The 18,199-nt window shown below is 42.7% G+C and overlaps 1 protein-coding gene across 4 annotated transcripts in view; it reads right to left on the bottom strand.

The window, feature by feature from the left end:
- Window positions 1–15,398, bottom strand: part of KALRN (kalirin RhoGEF kinase) — a 520,685-nt gene extending 505,287 nt beyond the window's left edge. For all 4 annotated transcript variants that reach the window (XM_042998400.1, XM_042998401.1, XM_042998403.1 and 1 more), the window contains exon 1: window positions 15,367–15,398. In XM_042998400.1, the coding sequence (XP_042854334.1) occupies window positions 15,367–15,385 (19 nt within the window). In that variant the 5' untranslated portion in view covers window positions 15,386–15,398. The remainder of the gene's footprint in view (window positions 1–15,366) is intronic.
- Between the last annotated feature and the right edge of the window lie 2,801 nt (window positions 15,399–18,199).

Below are 18,199 nucleotides of genomic sequence, written 5' to 3'. Positions count from 1 at the left end.
TTTCTCTCTCAGTCTTAACCTCCCCACTAATTCTTCTCCCCAGGTCTCCCCTAGTAGTATTAACAAGCCATCTTTGCAAACAAATTCTTTTTTTTTTTTCTTTGCTTTTTTCATCATTAACATTTTTTTTGAGAGAGAGAGAGAGGGTGCAAGTGAGCGAGAGGCAGAGAGAGAAAGAGAGGAGGGGGAGAAGCAGGGCTCACCCAGGGGCTCATGTTTTACCCCAAGTGGGGTTCACCCTGAAGTGGGGCTTGAGCTCACCCAACTTGGGGCTCAAGCTTATCCTATGTGGGACTTGAACTCATGAACTGTGAGATCATGACCTGAGCCAAAGTCAGATGCTTAACGACTAAGCCACCCAGGAGCTCAACATTTTTTTTCTTTAATTCAAGTCAGTTAATATACAATGTAGTCTTGGCTTCAGGAGTAGAACCCAATGATTCATCTCTTACATATGACACCCAGTGCTCATCCCAACAAGTGCCCTCCTCAATGCCCATCACCCATTTAGCTCATCCCCCACTCACTTCCCCTCCAGCAATCCTCAGTTTGTTCTCTGTATCTAAGGATCTCTTATGTTTTGCCTCCTTCTGTGGTTTTATCTTATTTTTCCTTCCCTTCCCCTATGTTCATCTGTTGTGTTTCTCAAATTCCACATATGTGTGAAATCACATGATATCTTTCTCTGACTTATTTTGCTTAGCATAATACCCTCTAGTTCCATCCACGTTGTTTCGCAAACAAATTCTTAAGGTATTTTGGGCCCACAGACATTTGCATCAGTCTGCAATATGCACAACAACCGCATACACATGTTCTCATGCTTGTCATCCACCCCCAATTCTCCCACCCTGACCATTACTACCTTCTCTCCTTGACACTCAGGTCTATCATTTCAGGGTCCTCAAATACATAGCCTTAGCGAACATACTCTCAACACACAACACTCTTCCCATGGAGCTGCAGATAAGGGCCCACCCAGAAAGGGAATAGGACAAGGCTGAATTCTGAGAAGCCACGCTGACCCATAGGCTCTGATAGTATCTGGCATGTAAGGGGCACTGGGAGAAGGCTCAGTATCCCTTGGGTTCAGCTACACCAAGAGATACATCTCCAAACTCAACTCAGACACCAACTTCTCTGTTCTTGTAGGGCAGGCCATCCACAGTTTTAGTAATATGGACACTGAGTTTCAACCACAAATGATAACCCACAGCAAGTGCTCACATGAAGATTATTCATTTCCATGCTCACCTAGAGGAAAGTTTTAATCCTGGAGGATTAAAGAAATAAGGGTATAAATCTTTTGAATACTGCATTTCACTCCAAGAAGTAGACAGCACTATCATTACCACCCAGGGCCTAGGGAGGCCTCATACAGCTAGAAGAGATGATAGAGCCAGGATTAGACCTAGGTCTGCCTGACTCCAAGGCCTCAATCTGTACCTTCCTTCCCCTAGAGCTCCTCTAGACTTACCTAAATCCTGCCCATGGTTGATTCACTATTCAGATAGCATCACAGAAAGAGACTTTTGGGGACCAGTCCAGCTCATATTGATCTTTCCCTCCTATGCTCTTTAGTATATGTGCTGCTGAAGCGAGCACACCCTCCTATGCTCTTTTATCACACTTATAGTCTCGAGTATTCCACCTAGCAATTGATTTTTTTTTAATCCTCTAATTGCTTCATACATGTCCTCTTGACTTCCTGACCAGTCCCTCCTCCTGCATCATTTCTTCTCTTACTTCTCCCACAATGCCATGGCCACTGCAAACACTCAATGAATATCTGTTGAACAACTAGTCTGAGAGACACAGATGCAATGCTTAGTTAGAACTCTCCTTTTAGAGTATATAATTTCAAAAATCAGAATTCTCCCTAATTCTACCTTTTTGGTCCCCTTTCACAAGCTTAAAGTGGTGTCTATGAAGAGTTCCACTTAAAGAAATGGGAAAATGCTTATGACAAAATGTCAAGCTAAGAGGATGTAAAAATAGATACACTGTGTGAGCTCAACTATGGAAAAACATGCATAAAAATATTGGAGAAAATATATTAAAGAAAAAGGAAAAATGAAGGTTGGAAGAAAATATACCAAAGGTTAAAGAGGGGTTATTTCTGACAAGTGGGACTCCGAAAGACTGTTATTTTTCCATTTCGTTTTCTTTCTTTTGGAAATGGCAGAAATTGCACTTTAAGGAAATTCCAGAGTGATGTTAAATTGGATGCTATGTGTACAGGAATTAGTGGGAGTGAGCTTAGAGGTGGAGAGGTATACACAGTTCATTAAATTAGGAAAAAATATTAAAAGAATATATCATTCAGGGTCCAACCAGGTAAACAAAAATCACTCCAGAAACCATAAACAGAGAGAATTCAATGCAAGAAGTTGGTTATCCAAGTGATAGAAAAGCTAAGAAGCCTAACAGGATGGAGGGGAAACTCAGAGATTACCAGGAGCTGGGGTCACCCATGGAAACACCAGGAGAGCCGAGACCATTTCCCTCACCTAGAAAATATGGGAATCAAGAGAGGGGGTAAGATACTTCCACTTCCCCTTTTCCCCTACTTTTCAATCTCTTGTCAGTGCCTGAGCAAACAGCCATGAGCCAGTGCTCATGGAGCCTGGGAAATGCAGTAAGCAGAGGTTGGCATCTACAAAACAGGACAGGGCAGGAGACTTTGGGCAGTAAGGGAGATGTGAAGGCAAACTGTCCCAGGACCAGCATGAAAGGGGTAAAAATTAGATCAACTATCAAATAGATTCTATGTGAGGTCATTAAGGAATAAAAACACAGATGCTGACAGTTTTCTGGGGAACATAAATTTATACACTTTATAATTAAATCAAGGCAATCAGAACTTCTAGTTTAACAGCAACACTCAATAACTCCTAATGACAAAAGTCCCCTTGGGTCACTTGTTGAACCCACACACAAGTTCCCAGGCCCCTCTCCTGGAGATACAGATTTGACCTACCCAGGCCCAGTGTGGTAGACAGAAGATGGTAACAAACTATTTGCTGTCCTCCCATTTAAAGACAGAGTTCAATTCCCCTTCCTTTGAATCTTAGGGCTTTGTGACTTACTTGACCAATAGATGCAGTGAGAGAGACATTCTGGGACTTTTGAGGCCTTGTAGCTTATGCGCAGGACCCTTCAAATATTTAAATTGGGAAAATCAACTCCTACATAGGAAAGCTGACAATCCTGACATCACTGTGCTGTAAAGAAGCCCAGGCTAACCATGTGGAGAGACCAGAAAAAGATAGTAAAAGAGGCTGACCAGCCCAGCTGTTCCCCCAGGCATCAGACATAGTAAAAAGAAAACATCTTAGATATTCTAGCCCCAGCAGACACAATGGGGGGATATAGTGGGGTAGGAATCTAGCTACAGGCAAAATTGAAACCCCAAACATATGGCCCTAGTGCACTGGTCCCAGCTGTCTCTAACTATTGGAGCCACCCTTGAGGCCCCCAAGCATTATGGAGTAAAGATAAGCTAGCCCCACTGTGCTCTGCCTGAATTCTTGACCCACAAAATTGTGAGAATAAATTGGTTGTTGTCTCACATCATTATGTGTTGGGGTCAGCAGTAGATAAATGGAACACGTGGCTGGTTTGGCAGTCTTCAGAGGTGATCTGGTCTACCCCCAGGACTGTGATCCAAGTAACCTGCCCACAGATGAAATCAGGGTTAGCAATAAAGGGAAGGGGGAGAGGTAGTGTCTTAAAGAGAAATGACAGCGCTCAGTCATATAACTTTACTGGAGAGAGTCAGAGGCCTCGGAAGGGTTCAGAAGAGGAGTGTCAACTACCCCCAAGATTCCTGTTTGTTTTAGCTTTTGGGCTTTCACACAAGCTCTTTGTCTATATAACCTACATATAAGCTATAATTTTAGAGAGAGAAGTATTTACTACCTCCTGCCTCTTGTGCCTCTTTCAAAACTCCTAGAATTCTTTGCCTGCTCTGAGGGTATGAGCTAACATCACATACAATATCAATACCTTCAGACTTAAACACTTATGGGTACTTGGTTTAGAGTCTCAGAACACTCTCCACTCCATACCAAGGCAAACCTGTGTGCCTAGCCTTCCCTGAACTTATAATGTATAGTGACATGACCAAGATAGTCTCATTACAACACCTACTCACCAGGAGACCTTAGGTGTTAGGTGTTGGGAAACAAGACTCTGCAGCCTCTCACATCTGCACATCTTATGAGTAGAGGCCCTGATAGCTTTTGTTCCAAACTTCCTTTTTGAGGATGTTCATATAGTGTGTATAGCCTTGGAAGACAGACAAATTGTCTCCCTCTGAGGCAGACAGCAGATTTGTTTGCTGACCAGCATAATAAAGACATCTCCCTCTAGGATAAAGGTGGGCAGATTTGCCTGTAGCCCCTTTAAAGATTGATGTTAGCTAAGGTCAGGGTTCCTCAGGGTTCCTCAGCTGGATGCAAACCCACCACACACGTAGCATCCCCTGAGCCCCTGTGCATTGCCCCTGTGCCATGCTGGGGTAAGGGGTGCCAACACAAATATGCTAAGCCATGCTGCCTGTTTTGCCATGAGAAATGAAGTCCTATGTTTTCTGACCCAGGAGTCTCATGTCTTCTGTCAGCATCCAAGACACTGTGGCAGGCTCACTTGTTAGCTGGCAAGTAGGTAACACCTCAGACCCTTCCTGGTTCTTGACACTAGGTAATAGAGTACACACACCTCCCCTCTGAAACACCTGCTGCAGCTCTCTCACTCTCCCTGTTCAAAGTGTTTCCTTCTGCCATACCCTTGACTACAAAACCCACTGTCTGTGCCGGCACAAAACAAGAGAAGCTGAAGGTAAATGTAATTAAGTGACTAATTTGAGTGCTAGACACCAATTTCTGTCAGAAGCAGCCACACTGAGGGGATAATGACACTAACTAAAGCAGCTTTTGCTCTGAAGGGAAATCTGTTCAGAAACATCTTTTTCCCTACAGAACTTTTCTCCTGACCCCTCATGACTGTTTTCTTATTGTCTTAAATGCCCACATCCTCCAGTCCTGTATCCGTACTTTAGAATTGGAGTTACTTAAGGACACAGTGAAACATGCAGATGCCTGCTCCACCCCAGACCAACTGAATCAGTCTTTGGAGGTGGGGCCCTGGCACCTGCATTTGAAACAAGTGCCCCAGGTGATTCCTAAGTATGCTAAAATTTGTTCTAAACACTGTGGGCTCAACCCTGGCTGCACATGAAAACATGATGTCTGGGCTCCAGCCCACAGACTGTCAATAATATCTCTGGAGTGAGGCTAGGCATGGGATTTTTTTTCATGATTCCCTAAGAGATTCCATTTGCAGTCAGGGTTGAGAATCTTCTATCTATCTACCCTACTGGGAACAGAAACCAGGTAAAAATGCATATAATGGAGACTTTTGTTCCCAATATTCCTCCATTCCAATATGTTAATAGCCTTTCAGCAAATGTGTTTAGTTCTTCCCCCTTTCAATATAAATCTTTTTTTTAATGTTTATTTACTTATTTTTGAGAGTGAGAGACACAGCATGAGCAGGGGAAGGGCAGAGAGAGAGGGAGACACAAAGTAGGCTCCAGGCTCTGAGCTATCAGCACAGAGCCTGACGCGGGGCTTGAACTCACAAACCCCAAGATCATGACCTGAGCCAAAGTCAGACGCTTAAGTGACCGAGCCACCCAGAAGCCTCTCAAATATAAATCTTAAGACCTGCCCTCACTTTGGAATTCTTTAAAAAGCACCTACAATAGCAATCTACCCCCATGATGTAAATTTAATAGGCCCATTCCCTTTCTTTTACTCTACCTTGGCACTCCAAATAACCATTTACACTTCATCTACCCATCAATCCTTATGCACCTTGCTAAGATATCTACAGAAACAGAAACCTAGCTTATTTCCCTGCCATTCGTGGTCAGTTCCTCGTGCTTCCCTCCTCTCTGCACGCATCCCTCAGCACCCAGATCTTGAAAGGGAACAGAAGCCGGGTTGAAGACAGTCTTTCTCACCAGAGGCTTAGGAGCTTTTACTAATAAAGTGGAGTCTGAACAGTTGTAGAAGATCTGTCCCTCCTTCTCTACACATCCCTGTGTCTGGATGAGTGGCCAGGATTCCATGAAACCTCTATGTAGACACTAAACTCACCAGGTCTGATATGGAAAACCTGCCTCTCTCTCACTCTGCTCTTGAGGGTACCACTTAATAGAAAGGCTCCTAGGTATCTCTAATGTAAGACATTTAATTCTTTATGGGATGGAGAAAGGAGAATGATACAGAGCATCTATTCCACATCCTGGAAGCAGGAATCGGTCTTTAAACAGCACAATCCACATGCACCACGTTCTAATTGCTGTGCCTTTCAGAAAGATACTACCACGGGGAGCTCTGTCTGGGCAGTGCTGCCAAGTCATCAAGGTCTATCTATATAATAAATTACTAGCCATTTCTTCCAGCAATATCCCCCTCTTCTACCATGCCTGCCCACAATAACTGTCCCCGCATTCTCTCTACAGTCTCCTCTGTCAAAACCATCACTGAGGAGGGATCTGATAGCACTCAGTCTTGGAACACCACACGGGCATTCTGAGGGAAACATCTTACATAAACGGAATGTTACTTAAAGGCTGAAATTTGGGCTGTGTTAAACTGGTTGGAGAGATTCTCTAAGGGAAAAAACAGGGAGAAAGTTTTTATTCCTAAGGAAAAAAGAACAAGTTTATTAGTCTTAGCCCCTGCCTAATGAATATATAACATGCAGGAAGTTATCAGAGTTCTTAGCATTTCATTCAGTAAATATTTGCACCTACTTGCAACAGGCTGTGGCTGGGTACTGTGTGGATTCAGTGATGTTTAAGACAACGCCCCTCCCTTCAGAGCCTACCACAAAGGCAATTACACATTAAGAAGACTGTTAGAAGATAAATAAAATATTGGGACTACATCAAAATAAAAAGGTTCTGCATAGCAGAGGAAACAATCAACAAAACTAAAAGGCAACCTACTGAATGGGAGAAGATATTTGCAAATGACATATCTGATAAAAAGTTAGTATCCAAAATATATGAAGAACTTGTAAGACTCAACACTCAAAAAACAAATAACCCAATTTAAAAATGGGCAGGAGACATGAATAGACATTTCTCCACAGAAGACATCCAGGGGCCAACAAACACATAAAAAGATGTTCATCCTCACTTACCATCAGGGAAACGCAAACCAAAACTCAATGAGATATCACTTTAGACCTATCAGAATGGCTAAAATCAAAAACACAGGAAACAAGTGTTGGCAAGGATATGGAGAAAAAGCCACACTCCTGTACTGTGGGTGGGAATGCAAATTGGTACAGCCACTGTGGAAAACAGTTCGGAGGTTCCTCAAAAAGTTAACAATAGAACTACTCTATGATGCAGCAATCACACTACTAGGTATTTACTCAAAGAATACGAAAACACTAATTCAAAGGGATACATGCACCCCTATGTTTACGGCAGCATTATTTACAATAGCCAAATTATGGAAGCAGCCTAAGTGTCCATCGATAGATGAATGGATAAAGAAGATGTGGCATACACACACACACACACACACACACACACACACACACACACACACGCACACACACACACACACTGGAATATTATTTATCCATAAAAGGAATGAAATATTGCCATCTGCCACAACATGGGTGGAGCTAGAAAGTATTATGCTAAGCAAAATAAGTCAGTCAGAGAAAGACAAATACCATGATTTCACTCATATATGGAATAAGCAAAAGGTAAAAAGAGACAGAAATCAAGGAATAGACTCTTAATTAGAGAGAACTATGTTTACCAGAAGTAAGGGGGGGGGGGGCTGGGAGAAATAGGGGATGGGGATTAAGGAGTGCACTTGTGGTTATGAGCCCCATGTTGTATGAAATTGTCGAATCACTATACTGTACACCTGAAACAAATATAATACCATATGTCAACTAACGCAAATTAAAAAAAATAAAAAATAAAATTTACTGGATCGTAGAAAAAGAAGACTTTTAGAAGATATATGAATGGCAAGTAAGCACATGAAAGATGCTCAACATCACTAATCACTAGGGAATTACTAAGCAAAACTATAATGAGGTATCCCCTCACACTCATTAGGATGACTACTATTTAAAAAAAAAACCCAGAAACTAACAAATGTTGGTGAGGATATACAGAAATTGAGAACTTTGTGCCACATTGTGGGAAGGTAAAATGGTGTGTCTGCTGTGGAAAATAGTATGGCAGTTCCTCAAAAAATTAAAAATAGAAGTGCCACATGATCCAGCAATTCCACTTCTGGGTATATACCCAAAATAATTGAAAGAAGGGTCTAAGGGGTGCCTGGGTGGCTCAGTCGGTTAAGCATATGACTCTTGATTTCTGCTGAGGTCATGATCTCACGGCTTATAAGTTCAAGTCACCCAGTGTCGGGCTCCATACTGAAAGTATGGAGCCTGCTTGGCATTCTCTCTCTGGCCCTCCCCTCTTGCTCGTTCTCTTTCTCAAAATAAATAAATAAACACTTGTTAAAAAAAAAAAAGAAAGAAAGAAGGGTCTCAAAGAGAATGGTATATCCATGTTCATAGTAGCATTATTTACTATAGCTGAAATGTGGAAGCAACCCAAGTGTCCACTGACAGATGAATAGATAAGCAAAATGTGGTACATACATACTGGAATATTATTGGTCCTAAAAAGGGAGGAAATTTTGACATGCACTACAACACAAATAAGCTTTAAGAACACCATGCTAAGTGGGGTGCCTGGGTGACTCAGTCGGCTAAGCGTCCGACTTCGGCTCAGGTCATGATCTAGCAGTTTGTGGGTTTGAGCCCCGCATTGGGCTCTGTGCTGACAGCTCAGAGCCTGGAGCCTGCTTCGGATTCTGTGTCTCCCTCTCTCTCTGCCCCTCCCCCCTCGCACTCTGTCTCTCTCAAAAATAAAATAAATATTAAAAAAAAAAAGAACACTACGCTGAGTAAAATAAATCAGTAATGAAAAGACAAATACTGTATGCTATGTACCTCTTATATAAGGTACTTAGAGTAGTCAAAATCCTAGAGACAGAAGTAGAATGGTGGTTGCCAGGGGCTGGGGGCAGGAGAATGAGGAGTTAATGTTTAATGGGTACAGGGTTTCAGTTTTTATAAGAAGAAGAGTTAGAGATGGATGGAGATGATGGTTGCACATTATGAATATATTTAATACCACTGAACTGTACACTTAAAGTAGTTAAGATGCTAAATTTTTATGTATTTTACCACAATAAAAACAATTGAAAAAAAAAGACTTTTAAAGTAACATCTATTACTTTTGCAAGGCATGCTTCTAATCACCTTTAAAATATTAACTCATTTAGTGGCTAAAATGAACAAATCAGAAGACTATAGATGCTGGAGAGGATGTGGAGAAATGGGAACCCTTTTGCACTGTTGGTGGGAATGCAAACTGGTGCAGCCATTCTGGAAAACAGTGTGGAGGTTCCTCAAAAAATTAAAAATAGACCTACCCTATGACCCAGCAATAGCACTGCTAGGAATTTACCCAAGGGATACAGGAGTACTGATGCATAGGGGCACTTGTACCCCAATGTTTACAGCAGCACTCTCAACAATAGCCAAATTATGGAAAGAGCCTAAATGTCCATCAACTGACGAATGAATAAAGAAATCGTGGTTTATATACACAATGGAATACTACGTGGCAATGAGAAAGAATGAAATATGGCTGTTTGTAGCAACGTGGATGGAACTGGAGAGTGTTATGCTAAGTGAAATAAGTCATATGTTTTCACTCTTATGTGGATCCTGAGAAACTTAATGGAAGACCATGGGGATGGGGAAGGAAAAAAAAAAAGTTAGAGAGGGAGGGAGCCAAAACATAAGAGACTCTTAAAAACTGAGAACTGAGAGTTGATGGGGGGTGGAAGGGAGGGGAGGGTGGGTGATGGGTATTGAGGAGGGCACCTTTTGGGATGAGCACTGGGTATTGTATGGAAACCAATTTGACAATAAATTTCATACTAAAAATAAAATAAAAATAAAAATAAAAATATAAAATAAAATAAAATAAAATAAAATAAAATAAAATAAAATAAAATATTAACTCATTTAATCCTTACTTAAATCCTATGGAGTTTGCCACTGCTATTATCCCCATTTTACAATTGGGCACAATGGGGAATGGAGAAGAAAGTAGAACAAGGATTTTAACCCAGGAAATCTGGCTCCAGAATCCACGTATCTGACCAACACGGTGAATGTGTTTAAGACACCAGGGGCACCAAAATATCCATGAGTGGTGTACTCCTCAAGGCCAACCCCAAAGAAGGCAACATTATTCTAATAGTATTACTATTGCTCAAAGATGTCCTATGTCTTCTCTTTAGGAATTGTCCCGCAGGGTCTTGTGAATATCCTCCACTGAACACATCTTTTTCCTCTGATGAGGCAACCGACGCCAACAAACTGTGCCCTCAAGCTGAGTTACTCCATTCTAGGTCACCACTCAAGTGGGACTAACCATTTGAGACTTTGTCTCTGCCCTCCTAACCTGGCTCAAAGGGCAGTTACGTTGGCCCAGGGGCAGACCCCATAGGTCTGTCCCCAACTCACTGCTGAACATGCTTACAAACCAGGTCAAAATGAACACCCAGTGGCCTTGAAAATGAAAGGCAGAAGGGAAGCTGGCAGCAGGAGATGGGCACTACCACCATCTGAGTGCTGGAGGTGAGATGAGTTGTTCTTGGCTGACACATGACCTTTGGATTGCTTTGGGTATTCCTCTCACCCTTTTCTCCTCATCCCTGACTGCCTTGTGAGTTTATGAGGCAGCTTCCTCCCAGGGCATGACAGAAGGCAGTTGGCACTGTGTGCCAGATTTGCCCAGGCCAGAGCATCCTATGGTGAGATGCTAATGAGAGAACAGAAAGGAACAGTGTAGCAACTACTAGTCATCCAAGAGTCCGAGCCAGACAGACCTTCCAAGGAGGGCAGACCCTCAGCCTAGGAACTAGGAGGATCACAGGGTATAGGGCCCAATGAAGAAGCCCCATAACTAGCAGCTTTACTTAGAGCTTTGAGAGAAATACAAAGCTTCTGATAGAGAAGGGAGAGAAACTCAAGGAGTCTAGAGTAAGCAGGGGACCCTAGGATAAACTTTGGCCTTAGGCATGAGACAAAGTCCTGGCAGGGTTGATTTCTTCTGAGGCTTCTCTCTTTGCTCGCAGATGGCCTCCCTTCTGCTGCATCTTCACATGGTTGCCCCTGTGTACACACTCGCTCTTGGTGTCTGTGTGTCCTAATCTCCTCTTCTTATAAGGACACCAGTCCTTTTGGATTAGGGCCTACCCTGATGGCTTCATTTTAACTCAATCAGTTTTTTTTTAATATGAAATTTATTGTCAAATTGGTTTCCATATGACACCCAGTGCTCATCCCAACAGGTGCCCTCCTCAGTACCCATCACCCACCCTCTCCTGCCTCCCACCCCCCATCAACCCTCAGTTCTTTAAAGGCCCTATCTCCAAATACAGTCACATTCTGAGGTATTAGGGGTTAAGGCTTCAACATGTGAAAGGTGGAAACACAATTCAGTCCATAAAATCCTGTATATATAAATATATATTCAATATTTTTAACATTTCTGCCCCTCTTCCCCATCCCTTTATGTTTCTTCTTATGAGTTTTTTCATGCAGTATGAAAATCTTTAATGAGGAAGAACATCAGTAAAGATGCTGTTTTGGTCATCATGGTAGAGCAGCACAAGGAACCCAGGCAGAAAGCATATCCCTCAGGACTGGAGGCCAATACTGACATGGCTAAAGAGCCACTAGATGGAACCACATGGGATTGGGACACCAGATCCTTCAATCTCCCAGTCCTTGTCTTGGTTAATGCTCCCTACCTGTGGCAAGCAGACTCTAAGACTGTGCCCAGTGATCCTCACCTTCTAGTTTCCATACTCTCACGAAATTCCCTTTCCTTGAGTATACACTGGCCTAAAGGACTTGCTCCTTAACCAAGAGAATATGGAAGAGGTGATGAGATGTCACTTCTGTGATTAGGTTACATACAACTGTGACTTCCAACTCCTGGAATACTCTCTTTCCTCTTGACTTTGATGAAATAAGCTGCCATGTCGGAAAGACCCACATGGCAAGGAACTGAGATCAGCCAACAGCCAACTAGAAACTAAGGTCCTCAATCAAGTAACTCTTGAGTAACTGCCTATAACCATTAATTGAATTTGGAAGTGGATTGTTCTCAAGTCTTCACATGAGACCCCAGCCCTGGATAATACCTTGACTGCAGCTTCATGAGAGACTATGAGGACCCAATAAGCAATTCCTGAACTCCTGACCCACAAAACTTTAAGAGAATAAATTGTGTTATTTTAAGCCATTAAGTTTTGGAGTAACTAGCTACATAGCAATAGGTAACTGATACATTGCCCTAAAGTCTTCTCTCTAGCTCCCAAATATTTGCCACCCTATTGTTTTGACTTCTGACCAGTTAATATCTTCTAGTATCCACAATTGTATCTAATTCCCTTAGGATAATTTTACCTTGTATATGATTTTCACCAGATTGACTTTTCCTACTGCAAAAGGATGCAGTCACTATAAAGCCACTCCTGGCATACTGAAAGCTAATGCAGAAACATCCAAACTTAGCTTGGTGACAAGATTCTTACCACAATCTGTTATAGGGTCACTATACTCTGTTCCTATAAAACTTGGCACTCACTCTTCCACTTGACTTGGTTTCTCTTTTCTATTTCCTCCTTTCTTCCCCATCAGAGGATAGATACTATGCTCCTGTATCCCTCAGAGTAATCACTCTCCACCACAAACTATATCTTCATAGCACATACATACCCATTCTAGGTCTGTCTCTCTCCTTTATGTCTAACTCTTTTCAAACTACCTCAGGAAAAGATTTCTTTCTCCTTGCCCTGTACTTTCTCCTCCCTGCTTTGTTCCATTTTTGAACCAAAAATAATCCAAATCATGGCTGATAAGTGCAAGCTCTATGCCAGGGATTTACACCTGCATCAGGAAAAAAGGCAGAACCATGCATTTTGAAGTAAATTAAAGCTAATAAAGAACCAAAACCAACAACTCTAAAGCCCTTGAAAGCACCCCGAAAACAACATCAGAGCATACAAAAGCTTCAACTATCCAACTCCTCATCATCTAATTTAATTTAACCTGCTTTTGATCATAAGCAGGTTTTCAAAAAAATAAAATAGGACTTCCCTTTGCTGAGTTTGTTTTTAAGCTTATTTATTTACTTTGAGAAAAAGGGGGAGGAGGGAAGGGCAGCAAGAGGGGGAGAAAGAGAAAGAATCCCAAGCAGGCTCTGCATTGTCGTGTGGAGTCTGATGCGGGGCTTGAACCCACGAACTGTGAGATCATGACATGAGCTGAAACTAAGAGTTGGACGCTTAAATGACTGAGCCACCCACGTGCCCCACTTTGCTGAGGTTTTTTCTATGCTTACTATTAAAACAATGTTGGTCTCTCTTTTTTTTTTTTTTTTTTCATTGCAAATGTATGATATTTGGTGAGTTATTTTGGGTCTAGCCTGGGAATATTTAACCATTATACACAAATGTGTTGTTGTTGCTGTTGTTTTTCCAAAAGCACAAGACAAGTTTTGGCCCTTGACTTATTGATGAATTTTTAGAAATAACCCACTTATAAGATGGGGGTTATAAATACATGTAGAGTGAGGATGGTGTTATTCATTGGAATGAGAGAGGGGTAATGTGTATACATGATCAAGGGGCCAAGTGGAGCTGAGAGAAAGAACAGAGAGTGAAGCTGGCTATGGGAAGAGCCAGAGGGAGGAGAGTGGAAGGAAGGATGATGGTATTCAGAGGGTAACTGATACGTGAGGGGTACTGACCTAGAGCCCTGTTACTGTACTGTTACTGTACTGAATCTTCACATCAGTCCTGCGAGGTAGGTCATCTTCTCCTACCACTTTTCAGATGAGAAGACTCATTCTTAGAGTGTTTATATAACCCACTGAAGGTCACACAGCTCATAAGTGTTGGGGTCAAGATTCCACTTGGGTCTTTTTGAAGAGCCAACAAGACCTTCTTGCCATTTCCCTGTGTACCCATCCCTTCTTTTTCTAGGTTAACAAAAAAGAGAGGGTGGATTTGTTCCACTTTTTCTGATGAAAGGTAAGGAAATACTAAAGCACAAAAGTAAACTGGCGGAGACAGTCTGGGAAACCAGAGTTTGTATTTCCCAAATCACAGAAAACCCTGTGGCCTTCAGGGTAGAAGCTGGAGGGCAGGAGAGGCTGGGTCTGCAACCACTTAGGGGTACTAGAAAGAGAATTCCAGGGCACTCTTTCCAAAAGCCACTATACAGCTTCTCCCACAGGTGAACACAGAACAGCCCTGGCAGAGAAGGACAAAGGCAAGATCAGCAGCTGAAAAGCCAAAACTATGAAACCAAGAAAGGCCAAACACCCTCCCCCCCAGACTCAAACTCAGCATCATGTGGATCAATGTTGGGATGTATGATGATAGGGGAAAACAGAGGAAAGGGAAGCTATGGCTTAATAAGTAAGACACAGCTGTGCACCCTGGGCATTCGTTTCTTTAAAATGTTTGCTCTGAAAGGATTATCTTCCTTTTACTGCTTGCTTAGTGTTGTTTAAACATCACCCTTTTAATAAAGAAGTATACTGTGAACCCAAGAGAGATATAAAACCTGTGTTCTTCTTTCATCTCAGGCAAACACTGGAATGCCACTACTTGGACCTGCACATTCAGGTGGAGCCCAGATCTGTCTTTTGAAAGAGCCCTCCACCCCCAGTGGAGCTGATGCAAGTAGTCCACACTACACTTCTGAAAACACTGTCTTAGATCGAGTAGCTGTGGGAAAGTGCACTTATTACACAGCAATGTACTGAATAGATTGTGACAGCTCTGCAAGACATGAGGCTTGGGAAACTGTGGGAAAACTGCAGAGGATAAGAAGAAACTTCTGGGCTACTGGCCACTAAAATACAATTACCTTCAACAGACTTCAAAACCCACTCCTTACTAGTACTTCACATGTATCTTCTGATTCCTTATGACCCCTTTCCTAGCTTCTGACTCATTGGGGACACTCATCTCCCTAAGTTGCCCCCAAATAACTGTCCCTCCTGATATTTTTACTAGACTACGGGCTGTAGTCAAGGTTACCAGAATATTGACTGTGTTTAAAATGCTGCAGAGAGGCAACTGAGGGCTTTGCCTGAGTCCACACTCGCCAAGCAACAGCCTTGCCCTGAGTGCATGGGAGGTGACTCACCTTCCCCTGGAGATGACATACACAAAGGTCTCCATCTGCACGGAACAGAGTGCCCAGATTCCCAGGTCCCATGGAAGGGAAAAAAGAGAGAACAAAGAAATCCAGCTAGCTTATCTCCTCCTGTAATGTTTCCCAGCTGGGCATTCTGTCCCCCTCTAACAAGAGAAATCACCTCCATCCCTTCTCAGGGATGGTCAAGTGATCTTTACTAAGTGCTCTGAGCCCTCGGATCCAGTGGGCCTCTCTGCCCCAGGAATCTGATAGAAAATCAATTTGTTGTCTCCTTTGCTTTCTGAATATCACAGATATCCATCAGGTAGGAGTTTGAATCAGATGATCTGCAAAGTCCCTCCTGATACCAACACTCTATAATTCCTTTTAGCCAAGGCCTGAGGATGCTGTTTTGGCATGAGGTAAGGAGACAATTGACATAAAGTCAGAAAATATAATTCCCTCCCAAAATCCCTTGAAAATAGAGGAAAGCTGTAGTATGATTAATCCAGAATTGGACTTTGTTTTGCATTTGAGGAAACTGAGGCCAGACTGGGGAAATAATGCACACACAGGTGATATTATTGATGGTTGAACTGGGTTGGACCCAGGACTCCTGGATTCTCATGCTTGTCCCCTTCCACCATTTAGGTCTACCACCTTTGGCTTAACACTATATGCCCTGACTTTTGGCATCAGCAGCTGGTTTACCATCTTAGGGGTATTTGGTTCCAGCTAATATCCCAAAGAGTCAACATCCTGAGCACACACATCCTGAGACACATCTTGAGTCAGATGGTTTAGGACAGGTGCCATGGCCACCTATTGAATGGCAGAAAGAAACCAGCCCTGGATTTTACAAGTCACCATAAATGCACCACAATGTGGGTAATCTATGTGTAGAATCCCGGGTAATAAAAATGATCACTTCACCAAATGCTATTGGGGGTTTCCCTAGGATGGATTCCCTGGTAACCCCAATTATCCCACTTGATCTTCTCCCAGGCAATCCTGATACAGTCCCAGTACTCTTGGAGGTGGAAGGCGACTGCATTAGAAGATGGATTTGGGTAAGCTAAACAGAAGCAAGGCAGGACCAAAAAGGCTGGCCAGGAGGCTTTGGAAGCACCTAAGGATAAGGTAAAAGGTGATGATAAGGAAAAAGGGATGCAGCCAAGTGGTTACAACTGGCTACTAGATCTACTTGGCGATGAAAAAAGAATGAAATCCGGCCATTTGCAACAATATGGATGGAACTGGAGGGTATTACGCTAAGTGAAATAAGTCAGTCAGAAAAAGATATATCATGTTTTCACTCATATGATAAATTTGAGAAACTTAATAGAAGACCATAGGGGAAGGGAAGGAAAAATAAGTTACAAACAGAGAGAGAGGCAAACCATCAGAGACTCTTAAATACAGAGAACAAATGGAGGGTTAATGGAGGTAGGGGTTTGGGGGAGGGCAGGAAAAATGGGCGATGGGCACTGAGGAGGGTACTTGTTGGAATGAGCACTGGGTGTTTTATATAAGTGATGAATCCTGAGAATCTACTCCTAAAGCCAAGACTACACTGTATGTTAGTTAACTTGACAATAAATCATAAATTAATTAATTAAAAAATGAAAAAAAATGGCTACTGGATTTGAAGACTGAGATGAGGCAGCCATGGGAGAGAGAAAAGCACAAAGAAACTCAAGGTGTTAAGTCTTGAGGAATAAAGGCAACTGTACCTTGGGAGAAGAGGCTGAATTTAATTTTAGACATGTTAAACAGGATATTCACAGGGTCACAGAGCTGAGAGCTAGAGAGAGAGCCAGAAATCTAAAGATGGGAGCAGGGTGGCCACATCCATGATAGTCCTGGACACTCAGCTGTGCAAACTGTGCTGGGGGTTCAGTGCCTCTAAGTGCATGTGTCTTCTGTTCCTAACATTTTGTAAGCACCTTGAGGGCAGAGAACTTGGTATGTTGTTTTCCATGTGCATTACCATACACAGCACAGGGAACAGAGAAGCACAGAACTGAAACCTCCTCTGGCTACACACACAAGCTGGGCAGTTCATGTCAGGTACAGGGCTCCACAAACTGTCTCACCTGCCACATCATTTTTCAAGACAACAAAAGTCAAGCTGGCCCAGGGCCATGGGGCATTGGTCCTACCAGCTTCCCCCGTCTCTTGGGAGGACAATACCAGGTATCCACAGAGACTAACCAGGCAAAAAAAGGAGTCTCTTCTGTGAATTAAATCCTGCCACTGTTTTCTCAATTCTGAAGATGATGACTAGATCACAGGACCCAAGCCATCCTCCAAATACCTTCCCTGCCAAGGATAATAAGAGTTGAAATCAAGAAAGAAAGAGTGGCTCTGGCCAACAAGGGAAGCTCCAGGCCTTTTGGGTGAGTCCTTGGCTACAAAGCCTTCTACCTTCAACTGAGGCCACACACACAGGTTTATCCTGGGCCAATGTCCAACTCCGGTTCCCAACCATGTAACCTTCCTATCCCTCCCTAGACTCTGGTGCAAAGTCCCACCATATGTCTTTCTATACCTACCCCCACAATGAGAATAGCAGGGCTCACATAGCTCTTTCAACTCATGTGGTAAGGGCTAAGCAGACAAGTTGACAGCTAGATGCTGATATATTCCTCAAACAGGTGCATTCAACTTCTACAGAGTTACTGTCACTTAGGAACATATTTAAGGTAAGATCTATCTCTTTCCTTTTTGTCTGAGGCAGAAGCCAGCAAGGATGACTAGAGTCAGGGAATGCCTAAGAAACGTACAGGCATCCATTCTCCAGAGGGTACTATAAAGCTCCCCACTAACAGATGAATGGGGT

The sequence above is a fragment of the Panthera tigris genome, chromosome C2 (assembly GCF_018350195.1).
Source record: "Panthera tigris isolate Pti1 chromosome C2, P.tigris_Pti1_mat1.1, whole genome shotgun sequence".
NCBI classification, from domain to species: Eukaryota; Metazoa; Chordata; class Mammalia; order Carnivora; family Felidae; genus Panthera; species Panthera tigris.
The sequence above is the reverse complement of the archived record's forward strand: the minus strand, read 5'-3'. Positions and strand labels throughout refer to the sequence as shown.